This window comes from Mastigoproctus giganteus, chromosome 7, assembly GCF_048544385.1.
Source record: "Mastigoproctus giganteus isolate SK-2022 chromosome 7, ASM4854438v1, whole genome shotgun sequence".
Classification (NCBI taxonomy): domain Eukaryota; kingdom Metazoa; phylum Arthropoda; class Arachnida; order Uropygi; family Thelyphonidae; genus Mastigoproctus; species Mastigoproctus giganteus.
This window is the reverse complement of record NC_143581.1, coordinates 81,273,373-81,289,729: the sequence shown is the minus strand read 5'-3', so window position 1 is coordinate 81,289,729 and position 16,357 is coordinate 81,273,373. Positions and strand designations below refer to the sequence as shown.

Genomic DNA, 16,357 nt, shown 5'->3' with positions numbered 1-16,357 from the left:
TGAATCTTTTCAGTGTGAGGCTTTAGCCCAAAAATTACCTTAGTCTATATTATTGCACACCATGTGCCATCTCTGATATTGCAACACCAGGGTACCTACCCACCCACTGAAGAGAGGCCAATAAGCCTTGAAACAGTGCCACCTGGGTGGTGGAATCCGCCGAGAATAAGTAACATTGGTCTACTCCGTTGGTAAAGCATTGCTTATTCGATGGCAACTCTTGAAAAATATTAACGATATCAATTTAAGGAAATTCAATATCAGGGCAACTCGAGAAGATTTTAATGATATGAGATATAACTAAAACACTGCCAATTTACCTAATTCTGGATTCACTATGTACTAATATGATGAAATTGCACTAATGTTTAGTGAATCTTTTCGTAGATTGAAGCTTTAGCCCAAAAACTGTCTTAGCAGAATTTTATTATTATTACTTTTTTGTGAAAAAGAAAAAGATGGAGAAAAAGTGAGATTTTGTAAAAATACTGAAAAACTTTTTCTCATGAACTATATTACAAGTAATACAGTTGGTGACAGAGTTGGTAACAACTAATAATAATATAATATCATAATAACAATATAATAATATCATAAATGTGAGATATATATATGTGTATATATATATATATACAGGGTGATTCACTACCAGTGCGACAAACTTGCAGGAGGTGTAGGGGGCACAAAGACGAATCGGAATCACATAGCATTGCAGGGTCCGAAATGCCTTCGTCATGTGGTAGAGGACGTTGAACGGGAGGTCGCGTGAACAGCGATCCTGCTGGAAGTCAGCATTTGCGAAACTGTTCCCGAGGCACTAGGATGGACGAGTATTCAAACGTTGAACTGACCGACATGCACCTCGTGTATGGAGCTGCAGACTGTAATGGGCACGCCGCTCTGTGCTTGTACCAGGAACATTTCCGGCACAGACGTGCTCCTCATCATACGATTTTCGCACATGTGCACAGAAGGTTACGTGAGACTGGTTGTTTCACGAGAGGTACCATGAATCGAGAGCGAATGACGAGGAAGCCAGACAATGAAGAGAATGTCCTACGTCTTGCAGAAGGCAATCCCAGTGATAGTACTCGAGCGATAGGCCAACGATTGGGTATTTCCCAATCCACTGTATGGAGGATACTGTCAACAAACCAAATGAGTTCATACCGTCTGCAATGCGTCCAATCATTGGAGCCTGCGGATTATCCACTTTTGCTACTTTGTTTCGCCATTTGTGAACCGTTTCAACAGAAACGGTTTGCAAATGGTGACTTCCAGCAGGATCGCTGTTCACGCGACCTCCCGTTCAACGTCCTCTACTGCATGACGAAGGCATTTCGGACCCTGCAATGCTATGTGATTCCGATTCGTCTTTGTGCCCCCTACACCTCCTGAAAGTTTGTCGCACTGGTAGTGAATCACCCTGTATATATATATATATACAGTAAAACATCGATTATCCGTGGTAGATTTAAATAACTTCCAAAACACATAAAAACGTAAGATATTACATGTATATAACAACAACAATAATATTTTATTCATTTTGATAGAAAGTCTGATATTTGATTGTTTTTTTCTTTTACAGACAGGCTTCGCATAACGCGAGTTCGATTAATGCATTTTTCAGTTACTGCTATTTTAAAAAGATATACGACTTTTCACTTAAAACGATGCAAATTTCCAGTTGCGATTTTTTTTATGTGATAGTTGAAAAAGATTTGAATCACGCGCTAAGCTTACCACATGTCAGACAGGCAATAAACAAGTGTTTGCCTGCTGCCCGTCTTAGTGTGCTCCATAAACCATCGGAAGAAGACATGTTACTTGTTTATTTCCGGCTAATAAAGTCATTTGCAGACTTTCATTTAAAAATTCTAATTTTTAAATGCAAAAAATATATATCTATTTTATTTTTAAATGAGCCAGATAAAAATGTTACTGCAAAGGAGATAGCGGTAAAAGAACTACATGAAATCTTTCGTATTGTGCAGAACCTCAAACAAAAGGTTCTCTGGATTTATTTGGTGCCTCTGTAGCCAGGTGGGCAGGAGCAGCAGTACATAGCACATGCTTCTTGATTAGACCAGGGTCAAGCCCGTGACCACCAAATACAGAGGATGCGTAAAGGTCAGGGAATGACCACCCCTCATATCCCCGGAACAATATGGCCTTAGTTGCTAATGCTCCTAAAAACCAAACAACAACAACAGCGATATTTATTTTGCCAGGGTCCAGAGAAGATTGTTGTTGACTATTGGAAATTGATTGATGAAAAAAAGAAACTAACACTGTTAAAATGACTCCATTCAAATATTTCTGTAACAAATAGTTTCTTCATTGTGTATTTTATGCAATAAACATTTAATTCTATAATTATTTTCATTATCTTTTACATGGTTGATAACAACCATGTAAAACAGTTATTTAATAACTTTGAAAAAGTTATTTAAAAGGAATTTTTGAAATTCGTTATAGACATTCCTGAAGGTCACAGACCAATTATAATTTTTCCTATTGATTATTATATCGATTAACACATTTCTGTTTTGCACAATGCACTCGTGGGACGAATTAATTGTGTTGAGGCCAGTTTGTATTTTTCTTATGTGTCAACGAATTTGTAAACTTTCAATATAATCTACATCATCTTGACTTTCCATGAATTTAAGTAATGTCTCTGCAGCTGTTAGAGCTCCATTACAACTTACTTTGAAAGCTAGCTGTAATTCCTCATCATCGTCAGGTCCTGCCATAGGTTAAGTTCATCAGTCAATTTGGGTTAAGTTCATCAGTCATTTTTTCATAGCTGGGTTCATTTTTGTCTATATTTAATCATTGATTAGCACTTGCCTCATCTAAGTCTTCACATCCTACAATATTTTGAACTGAGTTTAAAATATCAGGAACGATTTCTACAGTATTATTCGAACCTCCCAATTCCAAGTTATTTTCGGCGATTACAAAGTCATTGGACAATATTTTTTTTGAATGATTTTATAATTGTTTTGCTTTTAACTTCTATCCATACAGTAGAAACATTATAGATAGCATCTTTAATTGTTAGTGACTTCCAAAATAAAAGAGGATTCTTTTCTTCCATGATAAAGTTCATCATCAAGGTCTTTCTGTACAATCATTTCATACTTTCAGTCATCCCATGATCTATAGTTTGTATCAGTGGTGTTATGTTGGGTGGAAGATAAATGGTGACAATATTGCCAATTTCTGCAGATGGTTTATCCAATGGAGGATGGGATGGAACGTTATCTAATAACAAAATTGATTTCTGGAGGAGACCTTTACAAGACAAATTTTTTAACGTGAGGAACAAATTTATCTGTCCACCACTTTTCGATTATATTCCTAGTCATCTATGCACATCAGTGATTATAATAATTTGTTGGCATATTAGTCGTGTCCTTTAAACTTCTAGATTTTGAATTTCCCACTATGGTTAATTGTAATTTGTCATCCCCTAAAGCATTTGCACAACATAAAATTGTTATCTCATCTTTTGCTAATTTTATATCCAGGTGCATTTCTTTCTTGTACAGATGCTAACCTGCAATTGGGCATTGCTCACCACTAAAGTCCTGTCTCGTCCACATTGTAAATTTCCAATGGAACAAGACCCTTTTCTTTAATAATCGTAGCTAATTCATCACAGAATAAAGTTGCTCCCATGTTATCTGCACTGAGCTTTTCATCCTGAATCTTTAACTCTCTTACACCATGCCTGTCTTTAAATAGTTTCAACCAACCAGATGAAAATGAAACTGTTCCAGGCATTTCTAATTTGCCAAAAAAATATTTTTGCCTTTCTTAAAATCATTGGTCCAGATATTGGAGTTCTTTCAGTTCTTTGTTGTAAAAACCACTTTATTATTACACTCACAAGTTGTTCATTTTTGGCACCTTTGAGTGATTTTCTTTGTGAAGTGCAAGCAAATGTGTCACATTTAGAAAAAAAAATTATCTATATTGGGCTAGTTTTTAATGATATCCTGTACAGTCTGCTGGCCAATTCCAAATTTTCCTGCAAGCTTTGAAACACTTTCACCTTTTTCATGTCTTTTAATAATTTCCAGTTTCTTTCTTTTCCACTGTTAAAACAACTCCTTTTCGTTTATCTGACATTTTTATGGGTTGAAATGTGAGCTAAATATTACATATAACACACAGCAAACACAGGAACAAGCTTTTGTGATGTTTAGTAGACAAATGTGAATAGGTTATATTTGTATGTTATTTGGCGTTAGAAATGCAGCAGGTGTAAAAACATCTGATGTGATTCACCAAATGGAAAAACAAGAGATGCAACAATGATTTCCTGTATGTACTTTACGAATCCACTTGCACAGATAAATAATATTCTTTAAATGTTTGTTAAAAATAAAACTATTGTACATACATATAGAGGATCATGGTTAATCTGACCCTATGGATAACTGATGTTTTACTGTATATATACTATATGCTTTTCTTTAAATAAATTTAATACATTGAAAAAGTTATTTTATTTAAAAAAAAATGTCTTGAAAAGGATTCACTGAACTCAAGAGGTTCAGAAAGAGAAAGAAGAATGGAACCATTGTCCTAGAACAGTGGTTCTGAAACTGTGGTCCAGGGACTCCTGGGGTTCCGTGAAATTGTGCTCAGGGGTCTGCAGGTGAAAAATTAAATTACTCCCTTGAATTCGTTAGTCGTCTTGTGCTCTTAGTTGTGATTATTTCTTTCTAGCAGTTGCTCATACCGGCATTGCAGCAGTTCCAGGCAGTTCTGCTATCAGTTTAAGATAACCACAAACTGATCTCGATAATAAGAGTTGTTCTGGGAAACTCGCATTTACCACTTGCCGCACTGTGCGTGTGCAGGAGCAAGCAATTCTTGCCCTTCAGAAGTTCTGCATGCCTCATCCATGGCGACAGCACTCATTGTCAGTTGCCTGATTTTGTGGCCGTGAATACACTTTTAGTCTGTTCCTTACATTGAAAAAGTTCTGTTGAAAAATTGAGGTAAGTTGAACAGTGTTGTTTGATACTTATATGCGACTTTTATTGATATTTTATTAGTATTTAAATTATATTTATTATTCCATGGAAATGTCTAACAATATTGTAAATCAACTTATTGCACACATGCGAAACAGTCAGTATTTTTCACTGCAACTTGATGAAAGTACGGATATTTACAATAATGCTAATTTACTTGCCTTCATTTGACATGAATATGATGGTAAATTTCATGAAGATTTCTTATTTTGTAAAGCTCTTCAAACTTGCACTACGGGGCAAGCACTTTTCACTTGTTTAAATGATTTCACTTTTCACTTGTTTAAATGATTTCATAAAAATGAATGAACTAAATTGGTCAAAATGTGTTGGCATTAGTACTGATGCCGCTCAAGCTATAACTTGAAAAGTAAGTGGGATGTTTAGTTTAATTCAAAATGAAGCACTAAATGCAATCTAGACACACTGTTGCATCCATTGTGAATCACTTGCTGTCAGAAAAATACTGACAGATTTAAAAACAATTGGATGAAGCTATATCTATAGTAAATTTTATTAAGGCTTGCCCACTAAATAGTAGAATTTTTCAAGTTTTATGTAATGAAATGGGAAGCCATCATAAACAACTACTACATACTGAAGTTCGTTGGTTTTCTCGTGGGAAGGTTTTGAATCGCATTTTCGAACTTCATGACGAAATAAGAGTATTTTTAATTGATCAATAAAAGTAGCCTTTGAAAGAGCATTTTAATGACTTCTCTTGGCTAGTGAAGGTTGTATATATTTAGGTTTGCAAAGAATGACTGTAGGCGTTTTTAAAGTTGAAGATAAAATAGAAGCCATAATCAAAAAAATAGAATTATGGGAGAATCGACTTAAAAAGAATGTTTTTGATTCCTTTCCAAACCTATTTGATTTTGTACAAAACTCTGGAGAAAAAGTGCATGAAAATATAATTGAAATTTTTACCATACACTTGAAAAATTTAAAAGAAACTTTCAGACATTACTTTCCTCAAACAGAATCTAATAAAAGCTGCATTAGGGACCCATTTACTTGCGAATTCACGAATTCAACAATTTGACAATTTCTGAACAGGATAAACTTACAGAGCTTTCATGTGTGGGTTCCTTAAGATGGTTCTGGAATTGTCAGATAAAGCCCTTCAGAAATTATTTCCCTTTTGTACAACTTGCCTTTGTGAGTGGGATTTCTCCATGTTGCTATATATAAAAAATAAACAACGAAACCGACTGAATGTGGAATGACTTGAGAATCAATATGTCAAATATTGAACCTAACATTGCGAATCTTGTGGCAAAGAAACAACATCATCCATTGCACAGCCACCAAAATACATATTTATTGTATATATACAATCTATTAAGAAAATCCATACAATCTATTAAGAAAATAAATAAATGTAATTGTTTTATAATAAAAATGATTTTTAAAGAAAAAAAGTTGCTTATTATTATTGTAGTTCATTAATTACTGACTACAAACTAACGGCTAAAAATAGGAGTCCGCCAAAATATTTCCTTTATAGAAGGGGGGGTCCTTGAGCTTTCAAAGTATCAGAACCACTGTCCTAGAACAACTGTTGATTGAGATATACTTGTCACTAACAGCTTTCTAAGAAGCATTTCATATAGTGTTTTGGTTTTTTGCTAGGAATGAATAATAAAATGGCGTAATTAAAACAGATGCAAAACCTTATTGAAACTGTGATCAAAATTAGAACATAAAAATTAACTTATTTCTGATAGCACTAAGTTTACCTCCTTGTATAGCTGAAGAGCATCAGAATAATCACCCCTTGCCTCTGATTCTAAAGCAATTTTAGTTTGCTCTTGTGTTCCAATTGAAGAGCTGAAAATTCCACGGACTGTATCATAATCATTCAGGGACTTGTACAGTCTTAAAATAAAAATGACAAAAAAAAATAAACAAATAAAAAAAAATAATATATATATATATATATATATATAAAATAAAATACATTAAGCAAAGTTTACATATAAATAAAATATTAATATTGCCTTTTATGAAAAAGTTAAAAACCAAATATTATCCATTTATATTCTCCGAATATATACACTGATGATAATGTGTTATCAGCACTGTGTAAGAACAGCTGTAAACAATTTCCAAATAAGGTAGTGTGATTTCAGAGATGAAACATGAGAATGGCAAAATATCAAATACATGCTTAAAACATATATAAATACAGTAGAAAACTCATAAACCTGGCAACAGTGAGACTCAGCCTTTGCCAGATTTTTTGAAATTTACTATTGTAGAGAATTATTTGTGGTCAAGTGTGCAATTGCCAAAAGTTTATTAGCATTAGGGGCAAAAAATAATGCAAGGAAATAAGAATATACTAAGATTTAGATTTGGAAGTGGAGGGAAGTTCTGCTTGGTTTTTCTTAGTTTTTTGCTTACAGTGATTACTTTTATAGTTTTTATTTTAAGAACAGACAAACTGCCCTCTTTAAAACAGTATCTGTGCCATCGTCAGCTTATATCTTAGTAATAGTCCTTTCTGGGATGTATTATCACATCCCATCATCCATGCTGAGGATGTGTTTTACTGTTATTATAATTATTGATCTTACATTATTTCTCCTTCATTTGGGAGTTCCACCTTATGAAGGGTATTGCTACCAAGCACACAGAGTAGTTGTTATCTTTGGTGTTACGCTTGGTTGAGGAAGGTTACGAGGCTATCCATACATTGGACAAGATTTTCCAGCTCCAGCAAATGCTAAGTTTATATTTATATTTAATCGCTTTATTGTTGTTATGTTGTTATTTGGTTTTTAGGAGCATTAGCAACTAAGGCCATATTGCTCCGGGATATGCGGTGGTCATTCCCTGACCTTTCCGCATCCTCCGTATTTGGTGGTGACGGGCTCGAACCCCGGTCTAATCAAGAAGCGTGTGCTACGCATTGCTGCTCCTTCCCACCTGGCTACGGAGGTGCCTCAATCGCTTTATTGACTTAATTGTTATATTAAATTATTTTCTATAAGTAGCTTTATAGTCCTAGTTAATCTCCTTGTTTTTATTGAATTTAGATAGCAATTTTGAAAGTTAATAGTTAGTGTCTGTAGATTTTACAGTTCTTAACTTGCAGCCATTGTTATATGATCCCAAAGTTGATAGTGTAATGTATATCCCGAACTTGATACTGTAAGGTTTAACGTAAATTTTATAGTGAAATACATAGCACTGTATTAGAAATCTGTTAGCTTAGTATAGTATTATCAATTAATCAGCAAAATTTATTAATCTTATTAAATTATAATGTTAATTAAATTGTACTTAAATGGAATCATGACACAGACTAGAGCAGCAAAGCAGCGAACAAAAGTAGAGGTAGAACTATGGCTGGGAGGAGAAATGAAGGGGGCGATTCTCCAATGCATTACAGTCTAAATAAATGTGTGAAATGTTTGCAGACCTTTCTAGAAACAGGACATGGTATAGCCAAAGAGGTTGCATTTATGTGTGCTAGGTGCAGAGACCATGAAGAAATTAGGTGCCAACTTAGGGTTCTGATGGGAGAGTTTGAAGTGTAGGGTACATGCCCTCGGGGAAATTAATATAAGGGGCCCACAAGCTCTCAACTGCCCAACTCAATGCCAGAGCTCAGTCCTATGCATCAGGCAACACAGCGACAATCTCCAAGGCAGAATGTGCTGGTCCCACAGGAGCTAGTTATTGTTGGTGCCTCTATTGTCAGGGAGATAAAGATTATATTATTCAAAAATGATAGGTGAAAGAAGACGAGGGTATGTAAGATAGGAGCAAAAGTTTATGATGTTGTAGAGCAGACATCATCTTTTAAGGGCACAAAAGGTGATACTGTTGTACACGTTGGCACTAATGATCTGAAGATTTACTTAACAAGTACAGGTCAATGCTGAAAAAAAGTCGAGAGTTAGGGTTAAATTTGAAAGTGTCTGCAATTCTGCCCAGAGAAGAGAGGAAGAAGTATATGATGAGAGGCTTGTCAATCAATTCAGCCCTGGAGAGATTGCGCAAGACTCACGGTGTAGAAGTTTTTCAGTGTGGTCAGTGCTTGCTAACAGGAGAAACAGCTTCTACAGGGATGAGAGACGCAAAGAGAAAGGGTGCAAGAATATTTGCTGGTGCTATTGAGGAAGTGTAAGGTGGGTCAGAAAACTGCTAGCTTGGGGTGATTAACAGACTAAAAGATTAACAGTAGCTGCAGGCAGAGATGAAAGTGATTCTTGCACTGCTTCTATTGTAATGAGCAGCAGCCTAGAGAGCAGCTTGCTGGGGATTTCAAGATCTGCTGGGTCATCATGGAACAAGTAAATATGTGGTGTATGTTAGGGTAATTAAGAATAAGAACCAGTGCATATATATATACTTGCATGAACACCAATGCTAGAAGCATAGTAAATAAATTTGATGAATTTGAAGTGCTGATCAAGAAATCAAAGACAAATACTGTTGGGATATCACAGACATGGTATCACACAGATATGAGCAGTGCAGAATTGGAAATTGGGGAGTACAAAATGTACAGAAAAGAAACAGGTTAGGTAGAAAGGGAGGAGGGGTTATGCTTTTAGTTAAGAGAGAGACAAAATCTAAGAAAGTGCATCCAGTTGACATGGGTGAACAGTGCAGTGTTGAGTCAGTTTGATATGACATAAGCACTGGGAAAGAAAATGAGAGTAGGAGTATGTTGTAGACCTAATGATTCTGATGAGTACAAAGAACAATCGTGCAGAGAAATAGAGTGAGCCAGTAAATCAGAATGTGTTGTAATGGGGAATTTTCACTTTCCAGATATTGACTGGAACTTGTGGATTGGCCACTCGCATGTTAGCAACAATTTTGTGGATTTATTGGAGGATTGTTTTCAACAGCAACATGTTCGAGGGGCAACCAGAGGGAGTAATACTCTTGATCTGATTATCAGAAGTGTTTATTCATGCATTAAGAATTTACAGATAAAGGAACCACTAGGTGACAGTGATAACAGTGTAATGATGTGGGATTTACTTAAAGAAGTAACTACCATCAAGGGTAAAGTGAAGGTGACTACAGTGGGCTCAGACAGTTTTTATAGTCTATACAGTGGGATTAACTGATGTTAAAAACAGCGAATTCTGAATGGGAAGTCTTGAAAGAATTGACTTGGAAGCTACTAGGGTTTCATATCAACTAAGAAATTCCCATTCCAGATTTAGACTTAATGGATGTCAAATGAACTAATGAGGCTAGTGGGAAAGAAGAAAAATGTGTGGGAATGCTGGGATGGATATAAATTATCAGGCGACACAGAAGCCTATGGCAGATGTAAGCTAGTCTGTAATCAAGTCATAAAGGAGGTTATGCAAGCAAAGGCTGATTATGAGAAATCCTTGGCAAAGAATGCAAAGAAAAACAACAAAGAGTTCTTTACTTATGTAAACTCTAGAAGGAAGGGGACAAAATAGTTTGGTCCACTTGATATTTGTGGTTTGACTGTTGATGATCCTGATCAGATAGCTGACAAACTGAATGAGTATTTTGCATCTAGATTCCCAAATGGGGAATTCTGTAAGGAAGGGGAGGACAGAAGTTTACTAAACTCTAACAGGGAGCTAAATAATTTTGTAATAACACAGGGCAAAGTTGAGGAGAAATTGTTGAAGTTAAACATAAAAAAAAAAAAGGCATCTGGGGCAGTGGGAATCTATCCAGTTATATTGAAGGAGGCAGCGAGGGAAGTTAGCAAACTTTTAGCCATAATTATGAGAACATCCTTAGATTCAGGAAGGGTCCCAATGGACTGAAGATGTGCAAAACTATCCCCATTTAACAAAGGGGGTTCAAAGGGTGACACAAATAATTATAGACCTGTTAGTTTAACTTCTGTTCCGGGGAAAATAATGAAGTCACTGGTTAAAGAAGTGATGCAGGATCACCTAGACAAGACTGCAGTAATAGTTCTGATGCAGCATGGGTTTGTTAAGGGTAGTTTGTGACAATGTGGTCACGAAGGAACTGGATGAAAAAAATAATTTTGACCTCATATACTTGGATTTCGGGAAGGCTTTTGATACTGTTGCACATGGAAGATTACTATACAAATTGGAGCAGTACTGCATTAAGGGCAAGTTGTTACAACAGATAAAGGGATGATTGAGTGGGAGATGGCAGAGAGTGGTAATAAATGGACACTGCTCTAAGTGAAATAATGTTATTAGTAGAGTCCACCAGGGTTTGGTGCTGGGCCCATTGTTGTTTTGTGTATTTATCAATGATATCAGTGAAGGTATATGAGGCTTAATGTCCAAGTTTCCAGATAAATAAAGGTTGGCAGGGTTGATAATGACAATAAAGACATTATGCTACTGCAACAGGATCTAAAAAAGTTAGGCAGATGGGCTGAGAAGTGGCAACCGAAGTTTAACATTGACAAATGCAAACTACTGCACATGGGTAGCAGTAACCCAAGAGAAATGTACGAACTGTGTGGTACTACACCTAGGGATGTGGAGAATGAAAAAAACCTGGTTGTTATTGCGCAGTCAGATATGAGTTATCTGAGAGTGCAGACAGGCTGCCAGAGCAAGTCATGTAATTTTGTCAATGATATATAGGAATTTTTCTAAAAGAGACAAGGAGGTGATTATCCCTTTGTACAAGGCAATGGTCAGGGCACACCTTGGGTGCTGCTTACAGGTCTGAAGGCATCAATTTAGAGAGGATGTAGAGTGCTAGAACGAGTACATAGAAGGGCAGCAAGATTGGTGGCTTTTACCAAGAGAGGCTTACATTCTGCAAATTGCAGCATTGAGAGGGTGATTCAGGTTTATAAACTGATAAACTGATTGAGGTTTATAAGACCTTGAATTGTTTGAGCAGGCTCAAATCTGATGGGATACTTCCGCTTGCTTATATTAAGAACCTGAGGGGGGGGCATAGATTCAAATTTAGGTAAGAAAGTTTTAGAATAGATGTGGGGAAATTTTTTTCTTAAGCCAGCAAGTAGTTGATCCCTGGAACAGACTTCCATCTGTTGTTGTGGAAGTTGATAGCTTAAATAAATTTAATGATGACCTACACAAACATTTGGAGTGACCAGATGGGTGAAATGGGATATAAGCTTGCTTTCTTGCATAATATGCCTCAACTAATACTAATTCCAAATTCTCTGAATATCCTATAGGTGTTCAGGATTGCGACTTTTTGGAGTTACTTGTAGGTGTTCTCTGGTAGACCTATTGCAGATGGGTGAAATGGGATATAAGCTTGCTTTCTTGCATAATATGCCTCAACTAATACTAATTCCAAATTCTCTGAATATCCTATAGGTGTTCAGGATTGCGACTTTTTGGAGTTACTTGTAGGTGTTCACTGGTAGACCTATTGCTGCTGGGCCTTTGGCACCATACAGTGGTTTTCTTGATGATCGGGATGGCTATTTCTTGTTGAACATTCCACATCTCTTTGATCTCCTGTGCTTCTTGTACAGGAGATCAAAGTACAGGCAATCAAAGAGTAGGTTCTTGTACTTCCTGATTTTTTCCTCATGGGTTTTCTGGAGGTATCAGTGTTGGGCACCGCTATGTCAAATCACACAGATAGCCTTTACCTTCTTTTCAACAAGGGTTATCTCCGGTCTGTTGTGCGAGATTGTCTTGTCTGTTATTATGGCCCAGTTCCAGTACAGCTTGTGGGTTTGGGTCTCTATTACTGCCTGAGTTTGGTACTTGTAATTCAGTACACTTTCTTTGATCAACCTGTATTTCCTTGCTAGCTTCTGATGTATTCTCCTGGTTATCTGGGCGTGTCTATGACCGTACTCAGTCTGGGTGATCACCTTGCATCCCGCAGTGATATGTTCGATTGTCTCTGAGGCTAGGTGGCATTGTCAATATGTGTCTGTTATTGTTATTTGGTTTTTAGGAGCATTAGCAACTAAGGCCTTATTGCTCCGGGAATATGCGGTGGTCATTCCCTTGACCTTTCCGCATCCTCCGTATTTGGTGGTGACAGGCTCGAACCCCGGTCTAATCAAGAAGCATGTGCTACGCACTGCTGCTCCTTCCCACCTGGCTACGGAGATGCCTTCAATATGTATCATCTGACATTCCGGGCTCCTTGGCGATGTATTTTCTATAGTTTCTGGTGTTGATTACCTGGTCTTGGATGGCGAGTGTGAATAATTCAGTGTCGGGGAAGTGTGTCCCACCAGTGAGCAACGCATTGGAAGCAATTTTATCTATGTGATCTTGATGGAGGTAATTGTAGTGTCTGCCATGGAGTGTCTTCTTTGCCCCTCTTTCTAGCTTTGTTTCTGCCTCCTGGGTGGGAGGGAACTCCTCCCTTAGGTTGAGTGGAGTATGCCACTTGTCTATCTTCATTATGGCCTGGTAGAGTGCTCCTCCGTTTTTCTGGATGTAATCCCTCAGGTTTTCTACCACTGTTTTCTTTCAATGATGAGGTCTATCGGGCCCCTTCCTCCCTCTTTCTGAGTTATTGGCAGCTCTTGGTTATCACTGTCCTTGTTTTTCTCATGATATCCTCCAGCTCGGTGTTACTTCAATCTATGATCCCAAACAAGTATTATAGCACTAAGACTGCATAGGTGGTTATGGCTTTAACTCTGTTCTGTCCATTCAGTTTTGCTTTCAACAGGCTTCTGAGTCTCTAGAGGTATTGTTTGGTTAGGCAGGCCTTGATTTCCTTACGCTGTAAATGCTGAGCCTGCATCATCCCCAAGTATTCGTAGGTCTCTCCCTCTGTCATGGTTTTGATATCTTCACCAGTCTGCAGCTGGTAGTTTTGGGGGACTAATTTCCCCTGATGCAATCCATGAATCTTACATTTGTGTAGACCAAACTTCATCCTGATATAATTGCCGAATTCTTTGGTGATTCAAAGTAGTTGCTTCTCTGTTGCTACGTAGAGCTTGATATCATCCATGTACATAAGTTGGGAGAGGGTGTACAAGTTTTTCCTTCTTTGAGGTTATATCCATACTTGCTATCTTGGCTGTTGTTGAGCATGGTGGATAGCTAGACAGCAAAACAGTCGGCTCAGTGCATCTCCCCAAAAGATACCCCTGCTGATAGGAATTGGCCTGGTTGTGATGTTCTCGACCTTGACGGCGGCACTTCATTTCACCATGATTTCTTCTAGAAAGTTGATTACCATTCAGATTGACTTTGAAGATCTTCAGCATCTCTGTTAGCCAGCTATGAGGCATGGAGTCAAAGGCCTTGTGGTAATCGACGTAGGCCACGTACAGATTGTGGCGCTTCTTGTGAGCTTGATCTATAATGGTGGCATATATGGTTAATTGCTCCTTGCAATCCTTTGTTTATTAGCTTGCGTCCTTTCTGCTGTTCGGTCATTATGTTCTGGCTCTCTAGGTTGTCTGATATCGTCTTGGTTATGCAGCTGGTCAGGAGCTTGTACATCATTGGGAGACAGGAAATGGCCTGTATTTCACCGGCTTTCTTGTACTTTGGTCTTTAGGCTTCAGATATGTAATTCCTTGAGTGAGAATCTTAGCGGAATTGTCTCTGAGTGTATTATCAATCAGGTGAACTGCTCTGCTAGGTGCTTCTGTGGGCAAGTGAGCTCCTTGTACCAGTAGTTGTGGATGTTATCTGTTCCTGGGGTTCACCAGTTGTGGGAGTTCCTGATCAACTGTTATACTTCTTTCTCCTGAATCTTTCACTCTCTCACATCTTGCACATCCTTGGTTTTCTTCCATTCTAGTTCTATCCATGGGCTCGGCTGTTATGTCTTACTACACTGCTCCATACGTTGCCCCAGAACTCCTCGATCGTCTTCTGATCAGGTGACCTGTTTCCATCTTTCCCGTCTTCTCCGAGACTCCTGCAGAAGGCACTATGGTCCTCACTGAAGATTCGGTTGTTTATTTTCCCTGGGAGCTCTCTTTGTATCAGCATAATCTCTTGCTGATTGTGAGGAGGTTCTGCTTCAGTCTGTGCAAGTATCCTCCTATTCTCTGATTTTTGGTCTCGTGTTTTCTGTGGATACTGTCTCGCATGAGGATGCTCTTCACTTTTCCAATCAATTTCTTTCTCCGATTATCCTGTTGGGACTGGGTCAATTCGCCTATCTTGACTGTTAATTCTTCTCTCTTCTGCTGAAGTTTTCTTTCCCATGCTGGCGTTTTTTTCTTTTTTCAGTTCTTCTACTGCAGGTCTCTCATTTCTCTTCTATTAATCCTAGTGCCTGCTATGGCAGCACAGTATACAGCTGTATGGGATTCCTCCTCTTGCTCAGATTATGAACCTGAGGGGGCATAAATTGAGGAAAGGTAGTTATAGCATAGATGTGCAGAAATTTGTCTTTATCCAGCAGATAATTGATTGTTGGAACAAATTTTCACCTGTCGCCGTGGAAGTTGATAGCTTAAATAAATTCAAGGAGAAACTTGGCAAACATTTAGAGGGATTGTATGTGTGAAATGGGTTTTTTTTTTTTTTTTTTTTGTTTTGGCTCATGCTACATAAGCTTGCTTTCTTGTATCACAAGCCTCAACTACTACTACTGCTTGCAACAACTGCAAAGCGCTTATTAATCAATCCACACTAGATTCTGAACAGGAGTAAAAAATTTGCTTCTCAGCCAAAAAAATATTTGAGCATTAGTCCCCAAATATTGCCCATCTGTATTCCCATCTCTGTTAAAACCTGATGGTTCTAGTTTCACATCAGCTAAAGATGAACCGACTTACTAGCATCCTTCTTTTATTGATGATCTTGGTAAACCACCTCCTACCATTCTCAGTATACTCCACCCAGTCCATCCTGTGGTCTTCCATCAAAAGGATGTCAGAATAATTCTGAACAATCTATGCCAAGAAACCTCTTAGCTTCTGATTGCATTTCTCTACTCATTCTTAAACCTTTGCTCCTGAGCTTGCTCCTGTTCTGTGTGGCCTTTTTACAGACTCTTATTCCACTAGTGTGTTTTTTCCTACTGCTTGGAAATTTTCTCAAATCCAACCAGTTCTCAAAAAGGGAGACAAATCCCTCCCATCAAATTATCATCCCACTGCTGATGTTATTTGTTATTTGGTTTTTAGGAGCATTAGCAACTAAGGCCATATTGCTCCGGGGATAGGCGGTGGTCATTCCCTGAGCTTTCCGCATCCTCCGTATTTGGTGGTCACGGGCTCAAACACCAGTCTAATCAAGAAGCGTGTGCTACACACTGCTGCTCCTGCTCACCTGGCTACGGAGGCACCTCATCCCACTGCACTTACCTCTACTGTTTCCAAAGTAATGGAGAAATCTAATAAATGCCAACTCCTAAACTATCTT

At 37.8% G+C, this 16,357-nt stretch overlaps 1 protein-coding gene across 1 annotated transcript in view; it reads right to left on the bottom strand.

Moving 5' to 3' along the window:
• LOC150083028 (DNA-dependent protein kinase catalytic subunit-like) overlaps positions 1 to 16,357 on the bottom strand; it is a 183,460-nt gene that overhangs the window by 84,108 nt on the left and 82,995 nt on the right. The window contains exon 5 of the mRNA XM_090378361.1: positions 6,800 to 6,938. Coding sequence (XP_090234487.1) covers positions 6,800 to 6,938 — 139 coding nt within the window. The remainder of the gene's footprint in view (positions 1 to 6,799; positions 6,939 to 16,357) is intronic.